General features: G+C 42.5%; 1 protein-coding gene across 5 annotated transcripts in view; it reads left to right on the top strand.

Annotated features, from left to right (window-relative positions):
* The window catches only part of CD44 (CD44 molecule (Indian blood group)), a 91,265-nt gene that overhangs the window by 38,779 nt on the left and 26,696 nt on the right, over nt 1-25,790 (top strand). For 2 of the 5 annotated variants that reach the window (XM_062196311.1, XM_062196310.1), the window contains exons 3-5: nt 1,943-2,076; nt 8,186-8,254; nt 11,054-11,272. In XM_062196311.1, coding sequence (XP_062052295.1) covers nt 1,943-2,076; nt 8,186-8,254; nt 11,054-11,272 — 422 coding nt within the window. Of the gene's footprint in view, nt 1-1,942; nt 2,077-8,185; nt 8,255-11,053; nt 11,273-18,926; nt 19,053-21,499; nt 21,614-22,072; nt 22,190-25,451; nt 25,576-25,790 lie in introns of all 5 variants that reach the window. The other 3 variants (XM_062196312.1, XM_062196308.1, XM_062196309.1) reach the window with 3 other exon arrangements.

Below are 25,790 nucleotides of genomic sequence, written 5' to 3'. Positions count from 1 at the left end.
TGAAACCAGGAGCCTGGAACTGTTATTTGGGTCTCCCATGTGTGGCAGGGGCCCAAGCCTTAAACTTTTTGATGAGTTGCTATTATCCCACTTTGCAGATAAAGTCACTGAGGCTTAGAGAAGTTCTGCAACTCAGCCTGGGCCACACAAGTTCAACAGAGGAGCTGGGACCCAGTCCTGCTTTGTCTGAGCCCAGGACAAGATTTTGATGACCAAGTCCTCCCACGGGGCTGAGGGGCAGAGGGCAGAGCTGAATGTGAATTTCCTCCCTGTGAACAGCCACATGCCATACACTCACATGGACACCTTGGTCTCTCCAACTCCTGTATAGTGCACCACACCAAACAGAGAGGCAGCATGATGGGCTGGGTATTCAGCAATAACTCGCAGAGGGAATGTTTTTGACTCTAGAATGTTGGTGTCATATATACCTGTTCACATCTTGTGAGAGGTTCACCAAAGAGTATTCTTGAGGGAAAAAAAAAGGAGGAAAAATTATGCCAAAAAAATCTATCATTTCACCCATAGCTTGTATTAAGTGTTGCAAAATTCATTTCCATAATCTCCCTCAGGTAGCTGGGACTCATATATCTGCCACAGGACATATAGCAGAATCTCATGACAGGGACAAAGCCTCAGTAGCTCCTTTTTTTTTTTTTTTTTTGTCTGCCTCACCCTGATTAGGTGCAATTCTCTGATTTATGAAAACTTGTTCACATTTAATTGTGTCCCTGCCCCCACCACACTAAGGAGACTCTGGGAAAACCAGTCTGTCCATACAGATGAGGAATTAGTCATGCATGCTACCATTGCGACATAGACGTGATGAGTTCTGTGTGCCTGGAAACTTCCAGCTCACCACCTCTTCCATTGTAAATGGTATTTTTTTTCAGCCCACGTCTCATTTCTGGTGGCATGAAATGTGTGATAAGTGCGTATGTAGACACCAGGATCCTGCTAGAGTTCAGTCTCTATATGTTGCATCTGAAAGGGCCTCTACCTGTGACATGCCCTCAAGTGGTACCTTGGTGTGGGGAGAGCGGCTTAGGGTTATTCTGTGCTGCTTCTTGGAAGTTCCTAAACCAAATGAGCCATTGCTTTCTCCTTGCTTGGTTGGTATGACTCCCATGTGAATGATGGTCACTGGCAGTAGAATTATGCCTGGGTTGCTCATGTGATAAAGTGCATCCTGTGCTCATCATAGGAGCAAGGCTTCATGCTTAGAATAAAGGAATGTGGAGTGAAGGACTACCGGAAAAAAGTCAATCCAGGAAGGAAGAGGAGGGGATGGGAAGTGGGCGGGTCTGAAACGTGTGGGCTGAGATAAAGAGCCCCTCTTCTTTTATGGGAGCCAGTCTTTCTTTGCGCTTTCTAGGAAGAGAGCAGCAGCCAGAGTGAATCTCCCGTCCTAACTTTCATCTTCTGTAACTCATACTACCTTCTGCTTGTTCAAAGAAACTCCACGTGTCTGACCATAAGTTCTGTTTGAAAGAAAGTTTTTCTTTCATCAGTAATCTATTTGAGGCCGGCACTGTGGCATAGTAGGCTCAGCCTTGATACCAGCATCCAATGAGGGTGCCAGTTTGTGTCCTGGTTGGCTACTCTTCCAATCCAGCTTTCCGCTATGGCCTGGGAAAGCAGTAGAGGATGGCCAAAGTCCTTGGGCCCCTGCACCCACAGGGAGACCTGGAAGAAGCTCCTGACTCCTGGTTTTGGGTTGGCCCAGCTCTAGCCATTGTGGCCATTTAGGGTGTGAACCAGCAGATGGAAGGCCTTCTCTCTGTCTCTCCCTCTCTCTGTAACTCTGCCTTTCAAATAAATACATAAAATCTTTTAAAAAAAACTTTATATTAAAGCATTCTATTTATAGATATTTCAATTAGATCACATTTTGTAAGTCGGTTCTCAGTGTGATGGGAAGCCTCTTGTGTTTCTTTGGCAGGTATGGGTTCATCGAGGGGCACGTGGTGATCCCCCGGATCCACCCCAACTCCATCTGTGCGGCAAACAACACAGGGGTGTACATCCTCACCTCCAACACCTCCCAGTATGACACGTACTGCTTCAATGCCTCAGGTGGGTCCTGGTGGGCTGTCTCTTTGCTGCTGTTGCAATGCAAGCCTTTGGCAGCACGACTGGCAGCAGTTTGATCTCGGCTCCAGTAGGGATTCACGTAGCTTCCGTTCCTTTTAACAGATGCTCACTGAGTATCTCTGCAGCAGAAGCAAGGTCCCCGTCTCCCTGGTTAGGGATGGAAACAATAAACAAACAGCTTCGAGAAACCTCATATAAAGTCAACAGCATGATATAAGAACTACCAAAAAGCATGACGGACATGGGGGGAAAGAAACCTGGGGATGCTGTTTTTCTGAGAGCGTGGCCAGGGAAAGAGCCTCCGAGGAGGGGCATTCAGGGGAGCCCTGATCACAGTGAGGGAGAGAAACCCTGAGCAGAGTGAGGAGCCAGTGCAAGGCCAGGAACACGGGAGCATCTTGGCCTCTTCCACAATCCTCAGGGAGGCCGACTCATTGTTAGTGTGAGGGGAAGTCACTACAGGTTTTGAATAGGCGGTGATGTGAATCTAGGGAGAAGTTTAGTGTGGAGGCCAACTGGCTTTGCTAAGAATATTTATTAAATTTGGAAGGTGGAGGGAAGGATGAGGGGATATGCAGTAGGCCCTTTATCCTCTTGAAGGTCCCTTATCCAGCCAATGAGAAAACTAGAGAATAAAAAGCCAAGCTAAGGGGTCCAGCAGGTTAAACCACCACCTGCGCTGCAGGCATCCCTTACGGGCACCGGTTCGAGTCCTGGCTGCTCCACTTCCTATCCAGCTTCCTGCTAATGTGCCTGGGAAAGCAATAGAGGATGGCCCAAGTCCGTGGGCCCCTGCACCCACGTGGGAGACTTGACAGAAGCTCCTGGCTTCTGATTTCAGATTGGCCCAGCTCTGGCTGTTGCAGCCATTTATGGAGTGAACCAGTGGATGGAAGGCACCTCTCTCTCTCTCTCTCTCTGCCTTTCAAATAAATAAATAAATCTCTCTCTTTTTTTTTTTTTTTTAAAGAAGCTATTCTGGGGCTGGCGCCATGGCTCACTTTGTTAGTCCTCCACCTGCGGTACTGGCATCCCATATGGGCCCCGGGTTCTAGTCCCAGTTGCTCCTCTTCCAATCCAGTTCTCTGCTGTGGCCCAGGAGGGCAGTGGAGGATGGCCCAAGTGCTTGGGCCCCTGCACCCACATGGGAGACCAGGAAGAGGCAACTGGCTCCTGGCTTCGGATCAGCACAGCTCTGGCCATAGCGGCCAATTGGGAAGTGAACCAATGGAAGGAAGACCTTTCTCTCTCTCTCTCTCTCTCTCTCTCACTATCTATAACTCTACCTGTCAAATAAAATTTAAAAAAAAGAAGAAGGCATGCTCATTAAGATGTAGATGCTGGGCTGCCGACCAGGCTTCCTCCTCGTCCCTGAGATTTCCTTCTAACAGTTAAGTCTGGAGACTCATGCTTACAAGTCTAACTCAGCTCCCAGAAAAATGAAAGAATTCTGTGCATCATGAATCTTCAGGGTCTTTAGAGAAAGATCAGAACCATATCTGTCAAATTTTTGAATGCCGACAATCTAAATTCTTGTTTCTCAAACTGAGCTTTCTCTTTCCCTCCCCATGGAGGGGCAGATGGGGCCTCGAGGCAACCCCGGCCCATCTTCCTAGACTCAGCTGTTCTTGAAGAAGGGAGGTGTTAGAGCTGGAAAGTGACTTAGGGCATTAACTGCATGATGCAAACAGATCTTAACTAAGGTAGTGGAATATAAAATATGCACAGTCTTTTAACCAACCAAATTGAATCATGGTTGATGGGCTACTTTATATATATATATATATTTATTTATTTATATATAAATAAATTTATATATATATTATATATAATATAGTTATATTATATATATTATTTATATATATATATATTTCTCTGTAAACACACACACATATATATATACATATATATATATGTTTACAGAGAAATGTATTGATTGACTCTATGTGCTCAGTAATGTGCTAGGCGGAGTATAAGTAAGAACCAGAAGTTGGATTTCTTATCTTAAAGAAGTTAACAACGTTGTTGAAGCAATGAGATGAAAAATACTGGCAGTAGAGAAAGGATTAAAAGTATGAGGTTAAATAAATAAATTCACAATGTCTTGGTACAGAGTCATGTGACAGGGCATTAAGTAAGGAAAAGACCATGATGAGCTACTGGCCCATGCAAACAATCTGTTGGGGAGGCCCTGAACCCTAACTTAGAGACCTGGAAGCAGGTAGTCTCTCCTCAGTGGCACCATCTGCCTGTGAACTTGTTATGGGGATCAAAGCCAGTCAGATTGTAACCTTAAATGTTATTGGTACTTTTGGAAAGCACAGCCTATGGCTTGAAAAGAAATAATAAGGCAGATGGTGAAAAAACTTTGTGTTTCTTATTTCCTCATCTCTTCATGGTTAAGGCCCAACATGAACTTGGTGACTTCTGAATGAACAGCATGGAAAACTGACTTGAATTAGTTCCTTTAAAATGTTTGCTTTCGGTAGAACACCTCGTTCTCTTGAGAAGGTAACCTTACCAAGCAGGTCCTCCATTTATTTGTTTATCCATTCATTCATTTATTTGGGAATGCTTACAGGGTACCAAGGATGTATCAAGTCTTGCGGAAGGTGCCTTTGCATCAGGTGCCTCGCGATTAGTTGCTGGACTGAACAATGAACATTTCTCTTGGCTATTGTGGTGCAGGGAAGCCCAGGTTTCTGAGAACATGGCCCACCAGGAAGCCCCGCTTAGAGTCTTTCTAACAAACTTTGGGCTCCGGGACCCCTGCCAGGCTGGCTCTCTCAGCATTGCCATCTCATTAACCAGAATGAAAGGCAGTCTACCGAAGCCCCCGCTCTGACAGGGGACATGAATACGTTAGTTGCACATTTGGGTCACCGTCCATGTTAGTGGCCCTGCCACACTCGATGTTCTTTGTGGAAGTTTAGGTGAAATGGGGCATGAAGGGAGTCTACATGAACAAACGCTCTCCTCATTCACAAACTCTCCTCCTGACACTCCCATTCTGTATTCAACCTGCCTCCTGGCAACCCCCGATGCTGTACTACCACCTGCAGTCGTATTTGTATTTGGGGGAGAGCATTCCACACCTGCCATCGATTTTGGAGAGAATGTTCCATCCCCAGCCATGATCCCAGTCCTGGCATCAATTTTGGAGAGATTTTTCCATTCCCAGCCATACTTCCAGACCTGTTTTTGGCAATGGGTAATGTCCCAACATCAGAAGCATCTCCTAGGTTAGGCCAATCTCCAGTAACATCCCTAAGACACCCACAATGGAACCTCCCCCAAATCTCCCAGGTTGGCTCTATGCTCTTATTTCATAATGAAATATGGGAACTCGGTATTTGGAGGAAATTTTTTTTGAAAGCTATAAAAAGCCAAAGAAGTAGTTATTACGATTGCCCCGCCCCCTGAACTTGAGAATCCCTCAGAGGCCATGGTCTGTCATGTAAGTGTGCAGTAAATGCTTTAAGAAATGCACAGCTCTGTGTGTAACTTCCTTTGGTTACTTCTTAAGGCTTTATCTAAATGCTACATGAGCTGTTTATATCCGCAGACCATTTGGGGGTTAATATTACTGGAAGAATGGACCCTTGGGAAATGATATTGGTCCTTTTTTTCCCCCTTTTCCATTCATCTGACACATATTTAGTATATGCTTCTCTAGCCCCACTGCACGTAAATGCTCTGGCCAAGATAGATAAGCTGACAGATCATCTTGGGGAGCTTACGTATTTCTATGGAGGGGGCTGAGCTCCAGGAGTTGGCCATTGAGAGGTGTTCTGTGAACAGCCATCAAGTGAAATGCACAAGATTATTCAAGATAGTGGTAGAAGAGACAAATTGAGAACAAGAAGACATGATGGTGACAGGTGTGGAGGGGAATAACGAAAATCAGATGGTGAAGAATGGCCTCACCAAGGAGGTGACTTTTTTTTTTTTTAAGATTTATTTTAAAGACAGAGTTACAGAGAGAGGTAGAGACAGAGACAGAGAGAGAGGGCTTCCATCCACTGGTTCACTCCCCAGATGGCTGCAACAGCCAGAGCTGAACCGATCCGAAGTTAGGAGCCAGGAGCTTCTTCCAGGTCTCCCACGCAGGTGCAGGGGCCCAAGGACTTGGGCCATCTTCTACTGCTTTCCCAGGCCATAGCAGAGACCTGGATCGGAAGAGGAGCAGCCAGGACTTAAACCAGTGCCCATATGGGATGCCAGCACTTTAGGCCAGGGCTTTACCCTGCTGCACCGCAGCACCAGCCCCGGGAGGTGACTTTCTCTTAGACGAAACTCCTTCTGAGAAATCTTTTAGATCAGGATTTGCAAGAATGCCTTTCCTCAAGCCTGCTTTTTTCCCAGTTGAATGAGTAAAGCTGCCAGTTACTTTCACTATGAGGCCGAAGAAATATCAGGCAAAGGACATCTTCTTTGTCTTTAGGAAGTGTTCCTAGGTACCAGGAAGCAACCAAGACCTCTTTTATTCAAATTGTATTTTTGTCCACTGTTGTGAGCATCTGACAATTTACAGTAGGACACTTAAAAAACTTGTAGCAGCCTTCCTTGTGATAATAATCTGCTTGCCTCTATCCTTCCAGCCATCTTTCAATTCATCCACCATCCATCCCTCCTCCCTTCTTCCTTCTTCTGTCAGGAAACAACTCTGTAAAAACCAATCTAGCAAATAGGTTTCTATTTCTTAAAAAAAAAATTATTTATTTATTTGAAAGACAGAGAGAGGGAGAGAGAGAGAATTTTCCTTCTGTTGTTCACTCCCCAGTTGGCCGCAATGGCCGGGACTGGGCCAAGCGAAATCCAGGAGCCAGGAGCTTCTTCTGGGTCTCCCACATGGGTGGCAGGGACGCAACCACTCAGGGGCCATCTTCTGCTGCTTTCCCAGGCGCATAGCAGGGAGCTGGATTGCAAGCGGAGTAGCTGGGACTCAAACTGGTGCCCATATGGGAAGCCGGCACTGCAGGTGGCAGCTTAACCTTCTACGCCACAGTGACAGCCCCATAAGTTTCTATTTTACATTTAAGCAAATACACACGGTATTAAAGCATTAATGCATGGGTGGATCCAACCTTCCTAAAAAATCCAAACCACCTTCAAGTTGTCTGAGTTTTCGGATCTCAGCACAGAGTCTGGTAACTGAGTGAGCACTCTGTCCTGGATGGATAGCAAGGTCATCCTCTCTGCAGTCTACCAGAGCCCTCGGGTGGCACACAGAGTGAACCTTCAGGGCCAGTTGTCAGACGGCTTCTCCCAGTGCCACTCATAGGGCCACCACTGGACCTCGTGGGTGATCAGGCGGGCCTAAGGCACAGGCAGAAATCTTCAGGAGGTAAGGAAGGAGAAGATAAATGAGCAAGTGAGAAAGAGGTGCCCATGATGGGTCTTTGGAAATATTCTGGGAACCTAGGCCAAAGGTGGCCAGTCTCAGATGCTCCGTGTCGAGGAGACATCTTTGTGGAGTAGACACTTAGGGAGATCAGTTATTAAATAAATGGATGCCTTGATGAGAGACTAGAGAGTCATTTGTTTTCAAATGCTTTGATCAAATGTGTTCTTTGTGGATCGTGCCATTTTAACCTGTGGATTGTCATGCTGTTTACAGTGATAAGCATTTGCTCATATGTATATGCCATGTTTTCCCGTTATTTCTGGGGATTTCTGGGACTTCAGATGATTTTCTTGCGACAGTTCATACATTTCTTAATTTTTCACAGAAGTTAGTGATGTTCCCCCATTACTTTTATAGCAGTAACTTTAAAAAAATCTTCTCTACCCAGTGCTCCCTAATTCATGATCATACTGCCACCTCTTGCACAGCGCCAAGTATAGAACACGTATATTTCTTAATGGATGCATTTGTTGGGGGTGGGAGTAGTAAGTTTCCAGAAATTCAATCAAAACAGAAAAATCCATCACAAAGGGCAGGGAAGTTCCTAGGAGACTTAATAAATATCAGGAAAAAAATAAAATTATTTGGGATAAGTTATAATAAAACTCCACCCTAACTGACTAGGGAGGGGCATGTATTTTGCTTAAGATTTTCAAGATCTTTTTTCTTTTTTCTACTCCACAGCTCCACTCGAAGAAGATTGTACCGCAGTCACAGACCTGCCCAAAGCCTTTGACGGACCAATTACCATAAGTACGTGTCTCTTCTAACCTTGATGTTGTGATCAGCTTCTTAGGAAAAGGATCGGGTGTGTTCCCTCTGGTTTAGATTTGAATAGAATACATTGGTTGGGATTCAGTGTTCTTTCCCCTGGTCCGGCAATGGCTCGAAACTACTGTCTGCTTTGCCTCAATGTGTTCTTGCTCAGACTTCACACATTTCAGAATCACTCTCACCTTCTTTCGGCCTGCCTTTCTACACAGCATTATCATACTACTTGGTACTTCTGCTTTCATTGAGCCACTCTTTTCTACTTAAAACACACTAAGCTTTAAAAAGAAACTGTTGGGACCAGCACTGTGGCATAGTGGGTAAAGCCACCGCCTGCAGTGCCCGCATCCCATATGGGCGCCAGTTTGAGTCCCAGAAGCTCCACTTCTGATCCAGCTCTCTGCCATGGCCTGGGAAAGCAGTAAAAGATGGCCCAGGTCCTTGGGCCCCTGAATCTGTGTGGGAGACCTGGAAGAAGCTCCTGGCTCCCAGCTTCCGGCTCCTGGCTTTGGATCAGTGCAGCTCCAACTGTTGCAGCCATCTGGGGAGTGGACCAGTGGATGGAAGACTTTTCTCTCTCTCCGTCTCTGCCTCTGCCTCTCTGTAATTCTGCCTTTCAAATAAATAAATAAATATTTTTATAAAAAAAGAAAGAAACTGCAGATAGAAAACCAAAATTTCTCTTAATAAACAGAAGGCCATTTTAAAAGTACATTTAGATATAAGAAAAATTTCATAATGTTCTTGATTCCTAGCTGCTGAAGGCTGTGTGCCCGAGCCACACTCCCTTTTATTGAAGAGGATGCAGAAGTTTCAGGGCACTGAGTGGGTGTTTAACGAAGGAGTTGAGATGCCTGCAACTCCTACAGAGTGCCGGAGCTTCAAGTCCCAGCCCCACTCCCAATTCCAGCTTCCCGCTAATGCCTACAATGGAAGGCAGGGGAGATGGTTCAAGTCATTTGGTCCCTGCCCCTAATGTGGGAGACTTCTATTTGCTGGTTCACTCTCTGGATATCCAGGAGCGAGAAAGTCAACCCAGGTCTCCCACGTGGGTAGCAGGGACCCAGCCGTCTGAGCCATCACTTGCTACCTCCTGGGGTGTGTATCACAGGAAGCTAGAACTGGCAGCAGAGCTGGGGCTCAAACCCAGATATTCCGATATGGGGTGTGGGCACCCCAAGTCATGTACTAATGGCTACACTAAACCACTTGCCCTTCAACTGGAACTTTGAAATAGGTCAGCTTATTAACCCGGATCTTACTGCCTTTGGATCTCATTTCTGTGGAAATAGCACAGTGATGAAGAAGTCTGAATGTGCTTTGTCTGAGCCAGGCCTCAACAGTGTGCATGGGCATGGTGATGGTGGTGCTAGGGGGATGAGAATCCTTGTACACTGTAAAAATGCAGCCTCCCAGTGTTAGGTAAGGAAATCATCCTGGGCCTGTGCCTTCCAGTTGGAAGGGACCTGTCACATCACCATGGACCACCATAAGACCTGGACTGTCTTGGTTGGGCCTGATAAGTTCTAGTTCCTTCTTATCTTGGAGGAATCATTTCCTTTTTCTGAGCCTCAGTTTTCTCATTTGTACAGTGGAACAATGTATGACAATTGCTGTGAAACTCCAAATATATCTAATGTATGCTGGGTCTATAGTAGATGATCAGTAAGCTCTCTGGTTTCATTGGTCCCCACAAATCTCTCCCAAAGTCCAGACCTGAGTGAGTTTGTGGGCAATAACATTTCCTCATCAGCTCTTTGTCTGCAGAGATTATTGAGATTTTGGATTTTATTTCACTTATGCTCTATTAATTGCTGCACTTGGGAAGGCAAAATAAATGGACAAAAGGAATCCTGAGACTTACCAGTGAACACAGCAGAAAGTAATTTTCACTAAATGCACATTTGTGTGGCATATGGCCCAGACTTGAAGGCAGCAAATACTTCCGGGGAGAAACAGTGAATGAATTCATTCTTTCTCTCTTCTGATCCAATCCAATCATTGGCTTGTTGCAAAACCAAAGATTTTGATCTTTATGTATATCCGTGCTTGTTAATTTGAAGATTGGGTTTCATAGAGGATGGAAAAAGCTCTTGTCAATATTTAGACACATTGAAGTCCTAGCTGGGAGTAGAGAGGTTCTCTTTGCCCCTTGGAGAGAAAAATCAAATTCTTCATGGCTTTGCAAATGTATCTTCCCTATTGAGACTATTAGTCTGTGGCTTCAAATCCTATTTGGAGTACATGGAATTAACAGCAACAAATTACACATGTACTGCGGAGAGGAAAGTAGGTAGCTAGGTGGAAGAATTCTCACTTGAACAACTATATTTTTCATATAACATTAGTTATTAATAATATATTTTTAATTATTGTCAATACTATAAAATATATTATTAGTTATTAATAATGTGCCAAGCATTTTGCTTGCATCATATCTTATAATGTTCATGTCAAACACATCCACATATCCTTGCCTTGCAAATAAGGGGACTGAAGCTCACAGAGTTAGCTTGGCTAGAGCAGTGTGAAGCTGGGATTCAAGCCTGGGACTCCCCACTACAGCCTCTTTCTCCATTTCCAGGGCAGGTGGGAGCAGGGGAAGGAAGCATTTTCTTAGTGCATTAGTCACTGTATCCCACCACTAGATAGGTAGACTCTGATTCTCGTAATAAAAAAGAAACCTTTCAAGTCACTCTCCTCCACCATAATCCACAGTCTTTCCTATATTCAAAAAACATCATCTATGAAAGTTCTGAAGGCGATTTCTATCTCTCCCAGCTATTGTTAACCGGGATGGCACTCGCTACAGCAAGAAAGGAGAGTACAGAACAAACCCTGAAGACATCAATCCCAGCAACTCTACTGATGACGACGTGAGCAGTGGATCTCCTGGGGAAAGGAGCACTTTTGGAGATTACACCATCTTCCACACTCACCTTCCAACCACAAACCCAACCCCCGATGACGACATTCCCTTGGACAGTACTCCAACTACCAGTAAGGAGCATGAACCACTCTTCTTTCCAATAGCAATTCCTTGGCAAAACATCTTCCATCTTCCTGTGTCAAATGCACTGCTGTGTTGATTGTCCTCTGTCTCGAGACATCAGGGTACAGGTGACATCATTGGAGAAGGTGGGCTACCGTGGTTGCCAGTGCTCTCTGGGCATCGATTATGTCTGCCTGCAATTTTTTTTCCACTCTACACTGTTTTACTTGGGATGAGAAATGTCATATTGAGAGTATTTCTTGAAGAAGCACTCCCCTTATTCTCTTGTCCCCAGGGAATATTGTAGCGATTCAAACCTGATCCACAGAGCATTTTCATTTTTTACATATTTCCTTCTTTTTCTTGATCACCAATGTATATGGTTGTTTTCATAAAATTGGGCTCATGGAGTATGCACACCACTCCATCTGCTCCGTTTTTATGATTGTGTGTTATTCTGGCATGTTCGTCCACCCTGATTTACCAAATAATTCCTGTTGCTTTTGGTCTATGGAAACGTATCTGGAGGAACCTTCTGATCATGTGAAATGAGCTTAAGAGTTCTGTGTAGCATCCGTTGGAGGAGGTTCCTGATGTTTCTGTGGCGTGTTTGAGTAACACATGCCTGAGCGGATGGCACTGCTGCATTAGATGGCTTTGCAGTGTAGCCCATTGAGCTCCAGTCCTGCTGAAAAGCGTTCAGGTCTCCCTCTTGCCTCCTTCGCTTTCCCCCTATGTTTTGTTTTAAAATAGGCTTCCAGATTGGCTACATTCCTTCCTGTGTAGGATTATTCAAATTCAAAATAGGCATCTGTATCTTGAGTGGTTTTCCTAGTATGGTGTGGATTTTCTCTTTTCCTGGCAACTGCTCCAGAGGGGTGGAACTCTGGCTTCCAAATAAGGTGGCAGAAACTTCCTGGCTTGGGAATACTCCAAACTCCCAACAGACTTTCTCTTCCTTGTCACCCAGAGGTCAGGGAAACCTCAGCTGCACTCTTATTTAATTTGTGATTATTTGCTTGACAGTGGTTTAAATTTCTTTTAGCACTCTGCTGAGGGGGTGGTGCAAACAGGATTGGGGCTTCTGGTCATTCTTTGCAGATTCTTTTATTTTTTTTTTATTTTTATTTTATTTTTGACAGGTAGAGTGGACAGTGAGAGAGAAACAGAGAGAAAGGTCTTCCTTTGCCATTGCTTCACCCTCCAATGGCCTCCACGGCCGGCACGCTGCGGCCGGCGCACCACACTGATCCAAAGGCAGGAGCCAGGTGCTTCCTCCTGGTCTCCCATGGGGTACAGGGCCCAAGGACTTGGGCCATCCTCCACTGCACTCCCTGGCCATAGCAGAGAGCTGGCCTGGAAGAGGGGCAACCAGGACAGAATTCGGTGCCCCGACCGGGACTAGAACCCGGTGTGCTGGCGCCGCAAGGTGGAGGATTAGCCTGTTGAGCCACAGCGCCGGCTTCTTTGCAGATTCGTTAAAGCATTTCAGAAAGCAGATCTTCTCAACCTGCCAATGCGCCCCTGGGGTATTTGTTCTCTGGAAATGGCATTGTCTTTTTTGTTTGTAGTCCCGTGGGCAACTCTTTTTGAAAGAGGCTTCTGCAGATTGAGAGGCAATGCTGCTGGCTACTTGTACCTTCTTGGGTTCCCTGCCTTTGGAAAGTAACCGTGTTCAAAGTGCCTATCATTAGGGCGTGCAGTTTTGTCACGTGTTAGAAAGTGCAATGGTTAGTGGTCTCAGCAGGAAGCTGAACAGGTCTGCCCTAAGATAGCATTTCTTGCCAAAGAAGAAAACCTGATAAAGTACAGCTTTTGGGGATAAGATAGAGTTAATATCCATGCCTCAAATAGCCTACATAAAACATTATTTATTATTTCCTATGTGTCTTAGAAAAGGCAATTGGCATATTTTATTAACATCCACAGCACATCTCCAGGACTGCACCTTTTCTGCCCAAGTTAGTCACTAGGTATATTTGGAGGACCTCCTAGGTAACAGATCAGTTCTAATGCTTGGGATCGAGTGGCAACCACAATGATGAAGTTGCATTGAAGGGACGTAGGGATTATGGAGGTGCTTATTCACTGAACCAATGTTGGAGGCCTTTGTGCCAGTCCCCGCTCTACTTTCTGGGGCTCAGAGTTGGACTCGCCTGCATGGATGTAATATACTAGTGCGAAAGTCCAGGAAACGGATTGCTGTGGAACGCAACCAAAACATAGTTGGGGTTTAGGTTGGGAAGAAAAAAAAGTGGCTTTCCTCCTTCCAAAATACTTAGTTGTCAATTTTACTAGGTAAGGAGTACAGAGATGAATTTGTCTGCCAGAATGAGACAAAGGATAACCTTAGAGTCATTGAATTACTGTGGGAGCTCCAAGAAGATGGAGGCACATGAAGATTACTTAGGACACCAAGCAGGTGGAAACCTGAACGTAGAGTGTAGCATTCTGGGAAAAACACTGATAAGTTTCCGGGTAGAATCAGATTTTCTAAGGCCAATGAGGAAATTCCCCGAACGTTATCTCAGCTGGACTGAGGGTCGGGACATAGTGAGAGGAGTGCCTGATGTGTGCAGGGGTCAAGGTCAAGAGGCGGGCTGGCTGAGTGCAGCAGAGAAACCCGCCTTGGACCCGCCAGCTCATTCCTTCTTAAGGATCCTTAGTGGGTGGCAATAGAGAAAGCTAGAAAGAGCTGACTTGCCATCTGAGTGGGCCTGGACTTCCCGCAGACTGTTTATTGCGAGTGTTATTTTTGGAAGATCCCTCCCGCAGGAGGGTCATCAGCCTCTTCCTATTGGTGATCTGGAATTCTCTGGAATCAAGAAACCTAAACTCATTCAGGAAGCAGACCCCTGCCTTGGAACACTCTATATCCTTGACTTCTGGGTGTCAAAGGAATTTTTTTTTTTTTTTTTTTTGGTTTGGCATGGCTTGCTTGGGTGGGGAAAGTTGGAAACTGTTTGCTAGGCAGTAGTTTTTCCATGTTTCCCTGTCATGTAACTCCTTTAGGGAAGAGCAAAAAATAACACTGAACTCTGTCTTGCTCTTGGATGATTTTCTCCTGCTGTGCCTTGTTTTCCTGGTGTACCTGAGAGTGAGGGTGGTGGGGACCATACATCTAATATAAAGTGTCTCAGGTGAGAATGGGGTTTCTGTGGATTTTCCGGGGTATGTTCAGATTTATCGGGGGCATTACAGGTGAAATTGGCTTAGCTATCTCTACTCTCTGGTCTGAACTGATGTACCCGTCATGGTATAGAACATAGTGGAGCAATTGTTGGCTTTGGGTATACAGAATCAAAAGTTTTACCCTGAGGCTCATGAACTTTCTATGATATGAGATATTCAAAGCCACCTGAAGTAATAGGCACACGTTGAGTGTGTACAAGTAGGGTCACTTGTTTTGTGGAGAGAGGCCATACCCTGCATCAGACTTTCAAAAGTGTGTCTTATAGCGATTCATTAAAATCTCATTCATTAAAAACTCAAATGGCTTTAGACTTATCCTGATGTTTTTTTGTTATTGTTCTTAGGAAAATATTCTGGACTCAAGACCAACTTGAGAGTGAAAGGACAGGCTGAGAATTGGACAATGTCACTGATTATTCCTCCTCTAATTCCAGGAGACTCCGAAGTTGTTCTTAGTTTGATAGTTTTTTTCCTTTTCCAGAAACACCTACTGGATTGGAATGAAAAGTGACAGAAAATGATTGATAGGTTATCTGATTTCAACATGTTGAACACCCCTTGTGCCGAATTCTTTCTCAAGTATAAAGTTTAACTTGAGGTTAATGAGTGTGGGTGGAGTTTGGAAATACAAGCTACCAGGGTACGATGCTAAACAGATCTGAAAATTACAGGCAAGGATTCCCAGAGATGAATTCAAGGGTTCAGTTTGCAGAAAGAGTAGCATTGCATTGATGTTTTTATGAAATTTGCTTTTGTGAGGTTCTTGGAAGGTTTGGGGAGACTTCAGGAGGCTGGAAAGCTAAAACTGGCCTTGGCTTTTCTTTTCTAATCTTCATTCAAAACTGACATTATGTATAGATGGAACTGAGGGTAAAGGTTTTCTAGAGGGGATCTCACTAAATGATATTTTCATAATTGATCCAGTTACTTCAACTGTGCACTCAAACAGCCACGCAGCAACTCAGGAGCAAACTAACTGGCTATGGTCCTGGTTTGGTAATTCACAACCTAAGACTCAGGATCTCACAACAGCAACCTCAGGTAAACAGCTATCTTTTGCTTATGAACTGTTCCGAATGCTAGGTCTGTTAGTACTATGGAGAAGGGAATCCATTGTCCTTTAATAAATAATAATGAGAAAGATCATCATTATTATTATCTACCAGAGAGGCCTATGGATCTGGGAACTGACTAACCACGCCTAAATGCCCTCAACGCTGTCTTTTGGAACCATGTATGTAGAATCTGAATTATGTTTCCTTCAGAGGCTTTGACTATGAGATTCATTCAGAAAAAAAGTCCTCTAGGAATAAGTCTATTAGAAAACACATACTTCCACTTTCTGCTAGTCTTGTTATCACTATCAACAACAACAACACTAATAATAATAAAATAGAGGGTAATGCTGATTTAGGGATTTAGATGTTTAAAAAACTGTGAAGCCCAGGAGCAGACCTTTTACTCCACGTCAGAGTCCAGGACTCTAACAAGCTCCATAGGTATTTGGCTATTACCTCCAAATCCCTGCAAAGTATTTTAATTTGGAGCTTGAGAGAGTGGAGATGTTTCAAAGTCTGTATAATGGGAGATTACACATATATCTTCATTTATTATCTTTCACTGTGGGATATGGCTGTATTTTCAAATAAATAGCCATTGTATCTGTATAGGGGAATAATAAAAATGGGAAAATAGTCCCTTGCCTTTGCTTAGTTTATCAGATGTTGGATAAACTATATCCTTTGTTTGCACAAATAGCAATGTAAGGAAAATAGTGCTGATGTTATGATAGCCATCTCATAGAGACTAAGATCAAGCTATGGGTGTGCTGGGGAGAGGAGAGGTTGTAGAATAAAGAAAATGCTAGTTTTCAAATGTTTATAATATTCATCTTCATAGGAAAAATGGTGTGAAGGAAAACATCTTTGGGGCAGTGTTTCGTATGTGGGGATTCAATGACACTTTCAGCCTCTGCTTGAACTTGTTCTCAAGTTTTTGGTTTATTATTGTCTAATATTCTTCTGATCCATGGTTTCAGAAATAGCAGTCTGAGGAAGCTTTCAAATCAAGACTCTTGCTTCTGGCCTTTTTAATGGGATCATCGGGTCACTTAATCTCTGTCTTTCCTGATTAATTATCCTATTTTCTAAAAAACAAGATTCAAAATGCTTTGCAAAGTGTTGTATTGACATAAAAACTGACCATGGGCCAGGTTGCTAAAGGATTTGGGCCCAAGTGGAGAAAAGTAGAAAAGCATCTTCTAATTTGGGTGTTGTTCTTTTCTGAGATTGGGATTGCTGTGAATGCTGGAAGAAATATCATATCCTAAATTCTTGGAGAATGATATTGGTGGGCCAAGAAAGATTATGCGGAATATCAAGGAGCTAGGACTCTGAAAGAGCCGGGTTTTAGAATCATTAGCTCTCAGATTTGGAGATCTTAAATGGTCTAGTTTAATCAACACTTCTAGTCAATTAATCATATACACAAATTTTCTGCCAAGTGATCTTTATGATGGTGGCAAAAATAATACTTCATGAATAAGCTCATTGTTGCATAGTTCAGATTATTGCTTTTTAAACCCAGTATTTTGGAGAGCATCCATCTCCCTGACATTCTCACCATAGATTCTAGTTTGGCTTCATGGGAGCAGAGACAAAAAAAATTAATTTTTTTTTAACCTTTTAGACTTGCAAACTCAAAGAGATCCCTCCTTCTCTCCTTGAGACCTCCCCGTGGCTGGTCAGCCTTCTGACTTCAGACTCTGCCAGCATACTTTCTTCATCTTAAAGATGAAGATCGTGAGGCAAATGATATTCAAGGCCCTTCTATCTCTGCTGCTCTGTGAATGGGCCTCCCAAGAAATGGAACTTCTTTGCTTTTGTCCTTTCTTTCCACCATCCACATGCAGCATATATGATTCTTTCAAGTGGGAATAGAGTAAAAGTACAGAAAATACTATTTCTCAGGAACCGATAATTAATTTTTCAACAATCAATTCAATCACGGCTACAACAGCTTTGATGAGTACTAGAGGTACAACTTTTGAAGCAACAACCAAGAAGCTGGAAGCTCAGGATTGGCTTCCATGGTGGTTTCAACCATCAGAGTCTAAGAATCATCTTCACACAACACCACAAGCGGCTGGTAATGAATTATGATTATTTCATTTTATTTGTCCTCTTGACAGTTTTAAATAACTCTTATTGACCTACGGGATATTGTTAAAGGCTGAAATTCATTCTGGTCTCACATGTGTTTGTGATGACTTTAGAAGGATCATGAGCTATGAGGTCTATGTGTTTGATTTTAGAGCACTAATATGCCAACTTCTCATTTCTTCTCTACAATTAACATTATAGAACTTGATATAGCAATCATCTTAATTTTAATATAGTTGATTTTATATTAATATAATTTAACAATTTATAATAAATATTATAGAATATTTAGAATTAGAGCCCAGGAGGAGGCTAATCTGGAGAGAGTGAAAAGGGGGCAGATGTTTCTTGATGACAAAACAAAATCTTGACTGGGAAGGAGTGTTCATAGATATTCTAATATATTGAAGTGAAAATAAAATAAAATAGTATAACTAAAATGTGACACAATACACTCTGCACCAATGAAACTATTCTTGGGGAGGGCACTAATTGTATAAAAAAGCAGTCATTCCGTAGATAGCCTGAATCCATTCAATATGCAGAAACACCCTTTTAGTAAGAGACATGTAGAATCACTACTGAGAACAGGCAACAGTCCTCCAGCTCCTTTCCTGTGATTGCATCCAAAATGAAGTGAGGCATTCTCAAAATCTTGACTACACTTTTCTACTGAATGTGAGGCATGATTTCTCTGTGAACCGACTAACTTGCTCCATGCTAAATGGTTGTTAGGAACTGCAGTGTATCAGTGTATCTTCCATTTTCCATGGAAACTACAGTGATTTGTTGCTACAGAAGATCAGGACAAAAGAATCAGCAAATTGTGACCATGACTTGGGGTTTTAGGAGTGACTAACGTGTTTAAATTCCACAATTTTGCTACAAGTGTTCTAACAAAGCAAACAGAGGTGAAATAGTTTCATCTGTTATTGACATCTTAGTGTCAAGGCGTATACTGATTGAGTTAATAGTAAATTCATTTGAAAGCGCATGTGGGTGTTCCATTGGCCTTTTTGTTTTAGTTTGGTTCGTTTATTTCTTGAAGAGGGATGGTTATGTCCATATTTATCCCTTTAGCCTTCTTAAAGACATGTGCAGTTGTATAGATCACAGTCCATTGTTTTGAGATGTCTGTATTAGCTTCAGAGAACAGGGCATAAGAATGTGGGATCTGTAAGTCAACTCTCTCTTAAACTTTCTCCTTAAAACTGGGAAATCCATTATACCTTCTGTGCCTGATTTTCTTCCTTTGTCAAATGGGTTGCTTGGCATCCAGCTCAACCACTAACGTAAGTCACCACAACAGGTACGGATTCAAATACCAACTCAGCAGGCTGGGAGCCAAATGAAGAAAATGAAGATGAAAGAGACAAACACTTCAGCTTTCCTGGATCAGGCATTGATGATGATGAAGATTTTATCTCCAGCACCAGTAAGAATAATCAATTACAGTAGAACCATTGCTACAAGGCCTAATGATTAATCTGCGTGGTGCCCAATAGTATCTTTGTTGGGAAATATTTAAAGTGAAAACTGAGTGAACCTTTGGTTATACCTTAGTTATATGTTGATGAAATTATCAAGGAGGAAATAGAATTTTTTGAATGGAAGCCAAAACATTTTAGGAGAAAAAATGGAAAAAAAATATCTCTATAAAATCTCCAATGATTTGTGGTATTCCTGTTTTGTTTTTCTGTGAGGTCTGCTCCCAGGAAGTCTCTTTGAACTGTCAAACTTTGTCACAGAATGGCATACTAAAGTATATAACAAATACTCATTATGTACCTGTTGTGCTGGGTGCTAAGAACACAGTGATGGAAAAAGCCAGAGCCTTTGTTTTCATGGAGCTCATGATCTGTTGGAGCAATAGAACTGGAGAATGTGATTAGGAAGGTATTAATCATGAGTTGCAGATGATCCTAAATTGAATACTTAGAAAGCCCTAGAAAGGCTTAAAGGATGGGAAGTGGAACTCAGGACTTGTCTCTAAGTTAAGTGGAGATTTAACAGATGGACAGGGTATCAGTGAAGGAAAGGGCAAATGTTAGCTCAGCTTTATCAAGACAGTGCCAGTTACAGGCAAATAGGGAAGCCACTGCATAAAGGATCCAAATTTGAAATCATTAAAAAAAAATTTGAGAACATTAAGATGAAAATTGAGCTGAAAATGTCTTGAAAATTGTAAAATGTGCAAAGTTGGACTAATATGCTGCCAGATGACTGTTTCCTCACATGTCTGTCATGACCTAAGATTTCACTGAACAGAGCAGAGAGGCCTGAGCCTGGCTCCATCAAAGCTCTGCTTTTCCTTAGAGAAAAGGCTTTGGGGTGTTCCAGGACCTCTCTATGGTCACTCAAGTCCTGTTGATCCCTTTGGAAGCTGACAGTTTTATCCCCAAGTGGATGGCACCCAGGAATGGAGGGTTCCAAAAGTAGCTTAGTGCTGGAAGTCTGACCTTATGGATCTGATGCAATGAATACATGAGATGAAGTAGGTTTTTTTATTTTCCAGCTTTAAAGTAGTGGATTTCCTAATTGGGACACCTCTGCAGAGCTTGGTCTCCGGAAAAAGCAAACTGATTTTAACAACTATGGAATGACAATCAAATAACTAGAAAACACTGAGGGTTCACTCTTACTGCATCTAAGGTTCAGGATGTTGCCCTGCCTTGGAAAGTGGCCCCTGCAAGATAGATGTGCTCTGATACTAGAGGAGCTAAACTCCCTTGAGCATCAATCCAAAAAGATCAACCTGCAAATAAGTTGCAGGGACAGGCAGCAGGGAAAAATCTGCCATGCTATTTGTTTTCATTTCTAATATTGGCCTATTTTCATTTCTCTGCCTAGCACATATGAATGTAATTCATTCTTCTGGATAGACATGATCGCTAGTACTTTTCAATGCTTATTAAGAATGTAGTTAGTAATTCTAAACTTGCACTTCTTATGTTGTGAAACATTACAGTTCTGAAAGCAGGATGTTTTTGTTTGTATATCAAAATCAAGTTTGAAAGAACTAGGATGCATTTGATTCTGACTTTTCTCACGGTCCTTCTGTAAAGTGCATCTCCTATTCCAGTCCTGTGTTATTGTCATGTTTTGGGTGACAATATCAGGGTACTGGTACCTTTTTTTTTTTTTTTTCGGTGTGCTGCTATGATGGTGGTTGGTTACCTGTGGCCTTTTTCTACTGAATGTATGTATCTTGTTTTCCTGCCATTGGCTATGAATGGATTGCTCAAAATCCATTTATGTTTGATAAGAATACCAATATTGTTTGATAAACATTCAGAAAGGTATAGCTAACCCATATGGCTATTCTAGGTAGATATTCTTTCTCAGAAACATCTACAAGAAAACTCCGGCTGCTCAGGATGTTTCTCTCCTAACCAAAATTACTAGCAAAATAAAATGATCATCATGGTTTAACTTCCCGTCATCTACCTCTCCAATCTGAGGATCTACAGGTAGCACATTTGCCAGGGAAACACATCCCTTGAGCTTTCAAGCACAGATGGCTGCTACAGACTGCATAAACAGGCAAAACTCTTGACGTCCTTGCCTATCCTCGGTGAGGGGCTGGTGTTCTCAAAGCTGTTCTTGCTGCTGCAGCTTCTTTGGCTGCTCTCTCCAGAAGATCTCATGTTCTGAACCGCAAGGTATTCTATGACAGAATGCAAAGGACACTGAGATGCTTACCAGCATGGCTGAATCGAGCTGAAAGCCCTTTCCGCTTTCCTTCCATTCCCACGCCCCCATCTATACAGCCTGGTATAGATGACTCGCTTTGCAGACTACGGAAGGGAGAAACGTGCAAAACAAGTGATGGAGGCTCAAGAAATAGCATTTTCCTAATTGCTTCAATAATCATTACCACAGTTTCGATCACACCACGGATTTCTGACCACACAAAACAGAATCGGGATTGGACACAGTGGAGCCCAAGCCATTCGAATCCAGAAGTACTACTTCAGACAACTACAAGGATGACTGGTAATGGGTCATGCATATTTAAAGACTTTTTTCCTCCTCCACTCAAAGCCAATGATGCTGCTACAGCTTTGGGACACAATGGGAAATTTAGTTTCATCACATTTCTTAATGAATTTTCTTGAGGGTATTCGATTCTATTTAGGATAATTTATCAATCATACTATCTGGGCACAATATATTTTATGTTGCTTCATTATAAAAGTGAATACATTCAAACCGTTAATGGTGCTGTCTTTGATAAAGTGATTACAGGGGAATAACAAACATGAAGAAATTCCATGCCCATTGGTTTTTCTCTCTAGGCGGGTTAGTGAAGTCACTCAAAATGATTGAGAGTAGACATTCAGAGGTAATTTTTAGGCATACAAATATTAATAGCATGTTCTTTAATGGAAAGACCCAATCACTAAGGGTTGGTTGATAAAAAGTCACAGTGATTTTTAACCATCATCACAACAGATGTAGAGAGGAGTGGCAGCAGTACTCAGGGACGAAGCCTGACTCAGGAACCACAGTCTCCTCTCACTCACCCTGGGCATCACGATGAAGAGGAGACTCAGGGTTCTACAAGCACATGTAAGAAGCTGGTGGGCAGCCCTTCTGGTTCAGACGAGTTAGTGGAGACATTGTCCAGAACAGGCAAGACTGTTTAGTGACTGGCTACATCTTCCGTATCTGCACAATCGTTTCTTTTATCCCCAGAACCTGAAAACCTGCCAAATATTGAGACATTGGAAGAAAGAGGCTAACTTGTCAGGTTGCCCAAAAGGTCAAAATGTTTAAAAGGCAGATCTGAGATACAGTTGTATTAAAGATTCCGAGAGGTCCTGTGTGGGTGATTTGCACGTGTTTATGGAAATGCATGAGGAGAAGTGTGTTCTTTTGGTTATTAGTAGAAGGATCTGGAAGGAAATCTTGCCCAGTGAAATGATCATGGGAATCCCTATTTTCTGTGAATATCTGTGGTGAATTCTATTTCTCACCTTGTTGGAGAAAAGCATCATTTATAGTCCTTGGAGGAAAGTTGATAGCTAGTATGGTCTATATTTGAATTTGACAGCTGTCCTTTTTCTATTTTTAAGCCCAGGGTACCTCGGGGATGGCTTTGATGTTCTCACTGTTATTTCTTTTGGGGACAAACATCTCAAGTTTTCTAAAATAATCTCAAGTCTTACCCCCTCATTTATGAGAATAGGACCAGGGAGATGGGAGGAAGAAGTATCAATTTTTCCTTTCTCATCTGTCCTTTTTGAGAGTACCCATCTTATTTGGAATGAAAGAAGCTTTTATTTGGGATAACAGCTTGTAGCATTTTAAAAACTGTGGTTTAACCATCCTTCTCACAGCCTAAGGGGAAAATGTAGGAGTCATCTACTTAGAAACCAGAAGGAGCTTAGAAATTCATAATTTGAGGGGTGACTTCAGGCCACAAAATAAAAGTTTCAGTCACCAGTGCATCAGTGAGGACGTAGGTTAATAAGTCCTGAGCATTGCGCTGAATATGTCCAACAGGCCTTGCATCCTGTTGCTTACCCCAGTAGATCTAGTATTTGCATAAAGATTGTGGACTGAATTAAGAAAGAAGTCTGCTGTTAGACAGAAAAAGAAAATGGAGAGAAAGCAGAAGCATCTTTGAAAGGATTCTGAAGCAGTCTAACAATGGATCTTAGAAATTATTTTAGACAGCTTGCATTTAAAAAGTGAGTAGCTACCTAAGAGACTTGGAATGAATGAGCCTGTTTTCAAAAGGTGCTTGGAGAACATCATTACTTGGGGATCATGAAAATCCAGACATAATGGATTTTGACAGCTGCAGCAATTTTCTCACCACTGGTTGCAGATCCTAAGGGGATTCTGATTGTAACCTCGAAGCTTTATCAAATGAACATCATGACTTCTTGTTTTAAAATGAAAATTCTATATTCTGTTAACCTATTTCTATTTACATAAAAAGGAGTTTCTGGGTAAAGTTTTATTAAGAATGTTGAGTTGTTTGTGCTTATGTGCATGTACACAGGCATGAAGTTCTTTTTTCCGTTTTTTTTTTTTTTTTTTTTTACTTTTGACAGGCAGAGTGGACAGTGAGAGAGAGAGACAGAGAGAAAGGTCTTCCTTTTGCCATTGGTTCACCCTCCAATGGCCGCTGTGGCCGGCGCACCACGCTGATCCGAAGGCAGAAGCCAGGTGCTTCTCCTGGTCTCCCATGGGGTGCAGGGCCCAAGCACTTGGGCCATCCTCCACTGCACTCCCTGGCCATAGCAGAGAGCTGGCCTGGAAGAGGAGCAGCCGGGACAGAATCCAGTGCCCTGATCGGGACTAGAACCCAGTGTGCCGGCGCCGCTAGGCGGAGGATTAGCCTGTTGAGCCTCGGCACCTCTTCTTTTCCATTTTAAAAAAACTTTGAGTAATGCAGCAATCTGAGTTTTTTTGTAATCACATTTAGTATTTTTTTCTAACTTCATTTTTTGTTAGGAGATAAGACTTAAAATTTTGGCATTTTTCCCCTCTCTGGATAATCATTAACCCCAGTAATGGTTTAGCTGATAAAAGGTAAGACAATAAGTTTTATTTTTAAAAAAATCTTTGATATCAAACATGCCATTTTCAAAGATAACAAAATAACATCAATTTTACAAGTCACAAAAATTTGGCTTAACAAATATTTTATAGTATCTTGCTTTCCTGGTGAACTAAAAATTTGCTGTGAGTTGCAATAGATGAAAATCTCAGTGGGCTTCCACAACTTTTCCTAAAGACGCTCTCATGGAATTTTGTCCCCTTCTTCTCTTCTTCTCCTTCTTTTTTTTTGGTTGAAATTTTAAGCCTCCACATACACCTTCTGTAATTTGTATAGTGCCAAAACTGTGTAGAACAGTTTTTTCCATTGAATTATTTTTATTAAAAAGTGATTTTAGTCATAAAAATTTATTTATTTGAAAAGCAGAAACAAAGAGAGACAGGGAGAGGAGGAGAGGCAGAGAGAGAACTCTTCCACCTGCTGGTTCATTCCACAAATGGTCCCAACAATCAGAAATAGGCCAGACTGAAGCCAGGAGCCTGGAACTCCATCATGGTCTCCCACATGGGTGGCAGGGACCCAGTAATTGGAGCATCATCTGCTGCCTTCCCAAGCACATTATACAGAACTTGGATCAGAAGTGGAGGGACGAGTACTCGAACTGGCCCTTGAACAGGGGCTGTGGGAGTCCCAGGCAGTGGCTTAATCTGCTGTTGCAACATTACCCTCCCCTGAAGCAATTTTAGGTGCCACTCACACATCACAACATCATGTCAGGGGAGCAGCTCCCAGTCATCTCAGCCGTTTCCATGCTGGACAAATCCATGGCTGTTGCCTTTTCAGTGTGTGAGATTAGGTTATGTGATCCATTTGAAAAGTCCTCATAAGTCCTGACACTACAGTGATCCTGGAAATTGTTACACAAAGTATTTCTTCTCCCAAAGGCTCTAGAGCAAAGGGATTATTCTTTGAACAAGTAGTTCTCTCTGAGAGCCTGTATGTGAGCCCATAGAATATAGTAAAATAAGATGAATACCGGGAACTCATAGGCTATTACCTAGTGCTAACTTTGTGCTAATATGGCTACTTGATTTTGAGCAGATAAAACTTTTTTGGGTCTCAGTTTCCCATTTCAAAATGTAAAGGACTGTACCACTGGTTTCTAACATCCCTTTCAGAGTATCCATGTCTTATCTTCTTGATGCCTTCTTTTCCTGCCTTCTGTACTTACGTGCATACTACATTAAAATAGAAATGCACGTAATAGCTGTTGGCAAAACAATGGAAAATTATGGCTCACAACTGACATGCTTCTCACAGCCTGGGTGACACCTCATAGCACAACTGGAGGAACAGCTACCCAGAAAGAACAGTGGTTGGGGAACGTATGGCATGGGGGGAACCTCCAGACACCAGGAGAAGATTCTCATTCAATAGCAGGGCCATCGGGTATTGGATGGTTTAACAAGAAACCTTGAGGAAAAACTTCCTTTGGGGTTAAATTCTGGGTAACAAAGACACTAAACTAAAGGACGTTGAAGAAATTGTCACAAGATGATTGAATTCTTCATAACTTATGTTGCAATTAAGAGAGCCAAAACTTACATGCTTATAACAAACCATCTGAATAGGAATAGCTATACAGACATGAAAAAGCAG

The sequence above is a fragment of the Lepus europaeus genome, chromosome 7 (assembly GCF_033115175.1).
Source record: "Lepus europaeus isolate LE1 chromosome 7, mLepTim1.pri, whole genome shotgun sequence".
Classification (NCBI taxonomy): Eukaryota; Metazoa; Chordata; class Mammalia; order Lagomorpha; family Leporidae; genus Lepus; species Lepus europaeus.
Note: the sequence above shows the minus strand (reverse complement) of the source record. Positions and strands in the feature narration are given on the sequence as shown.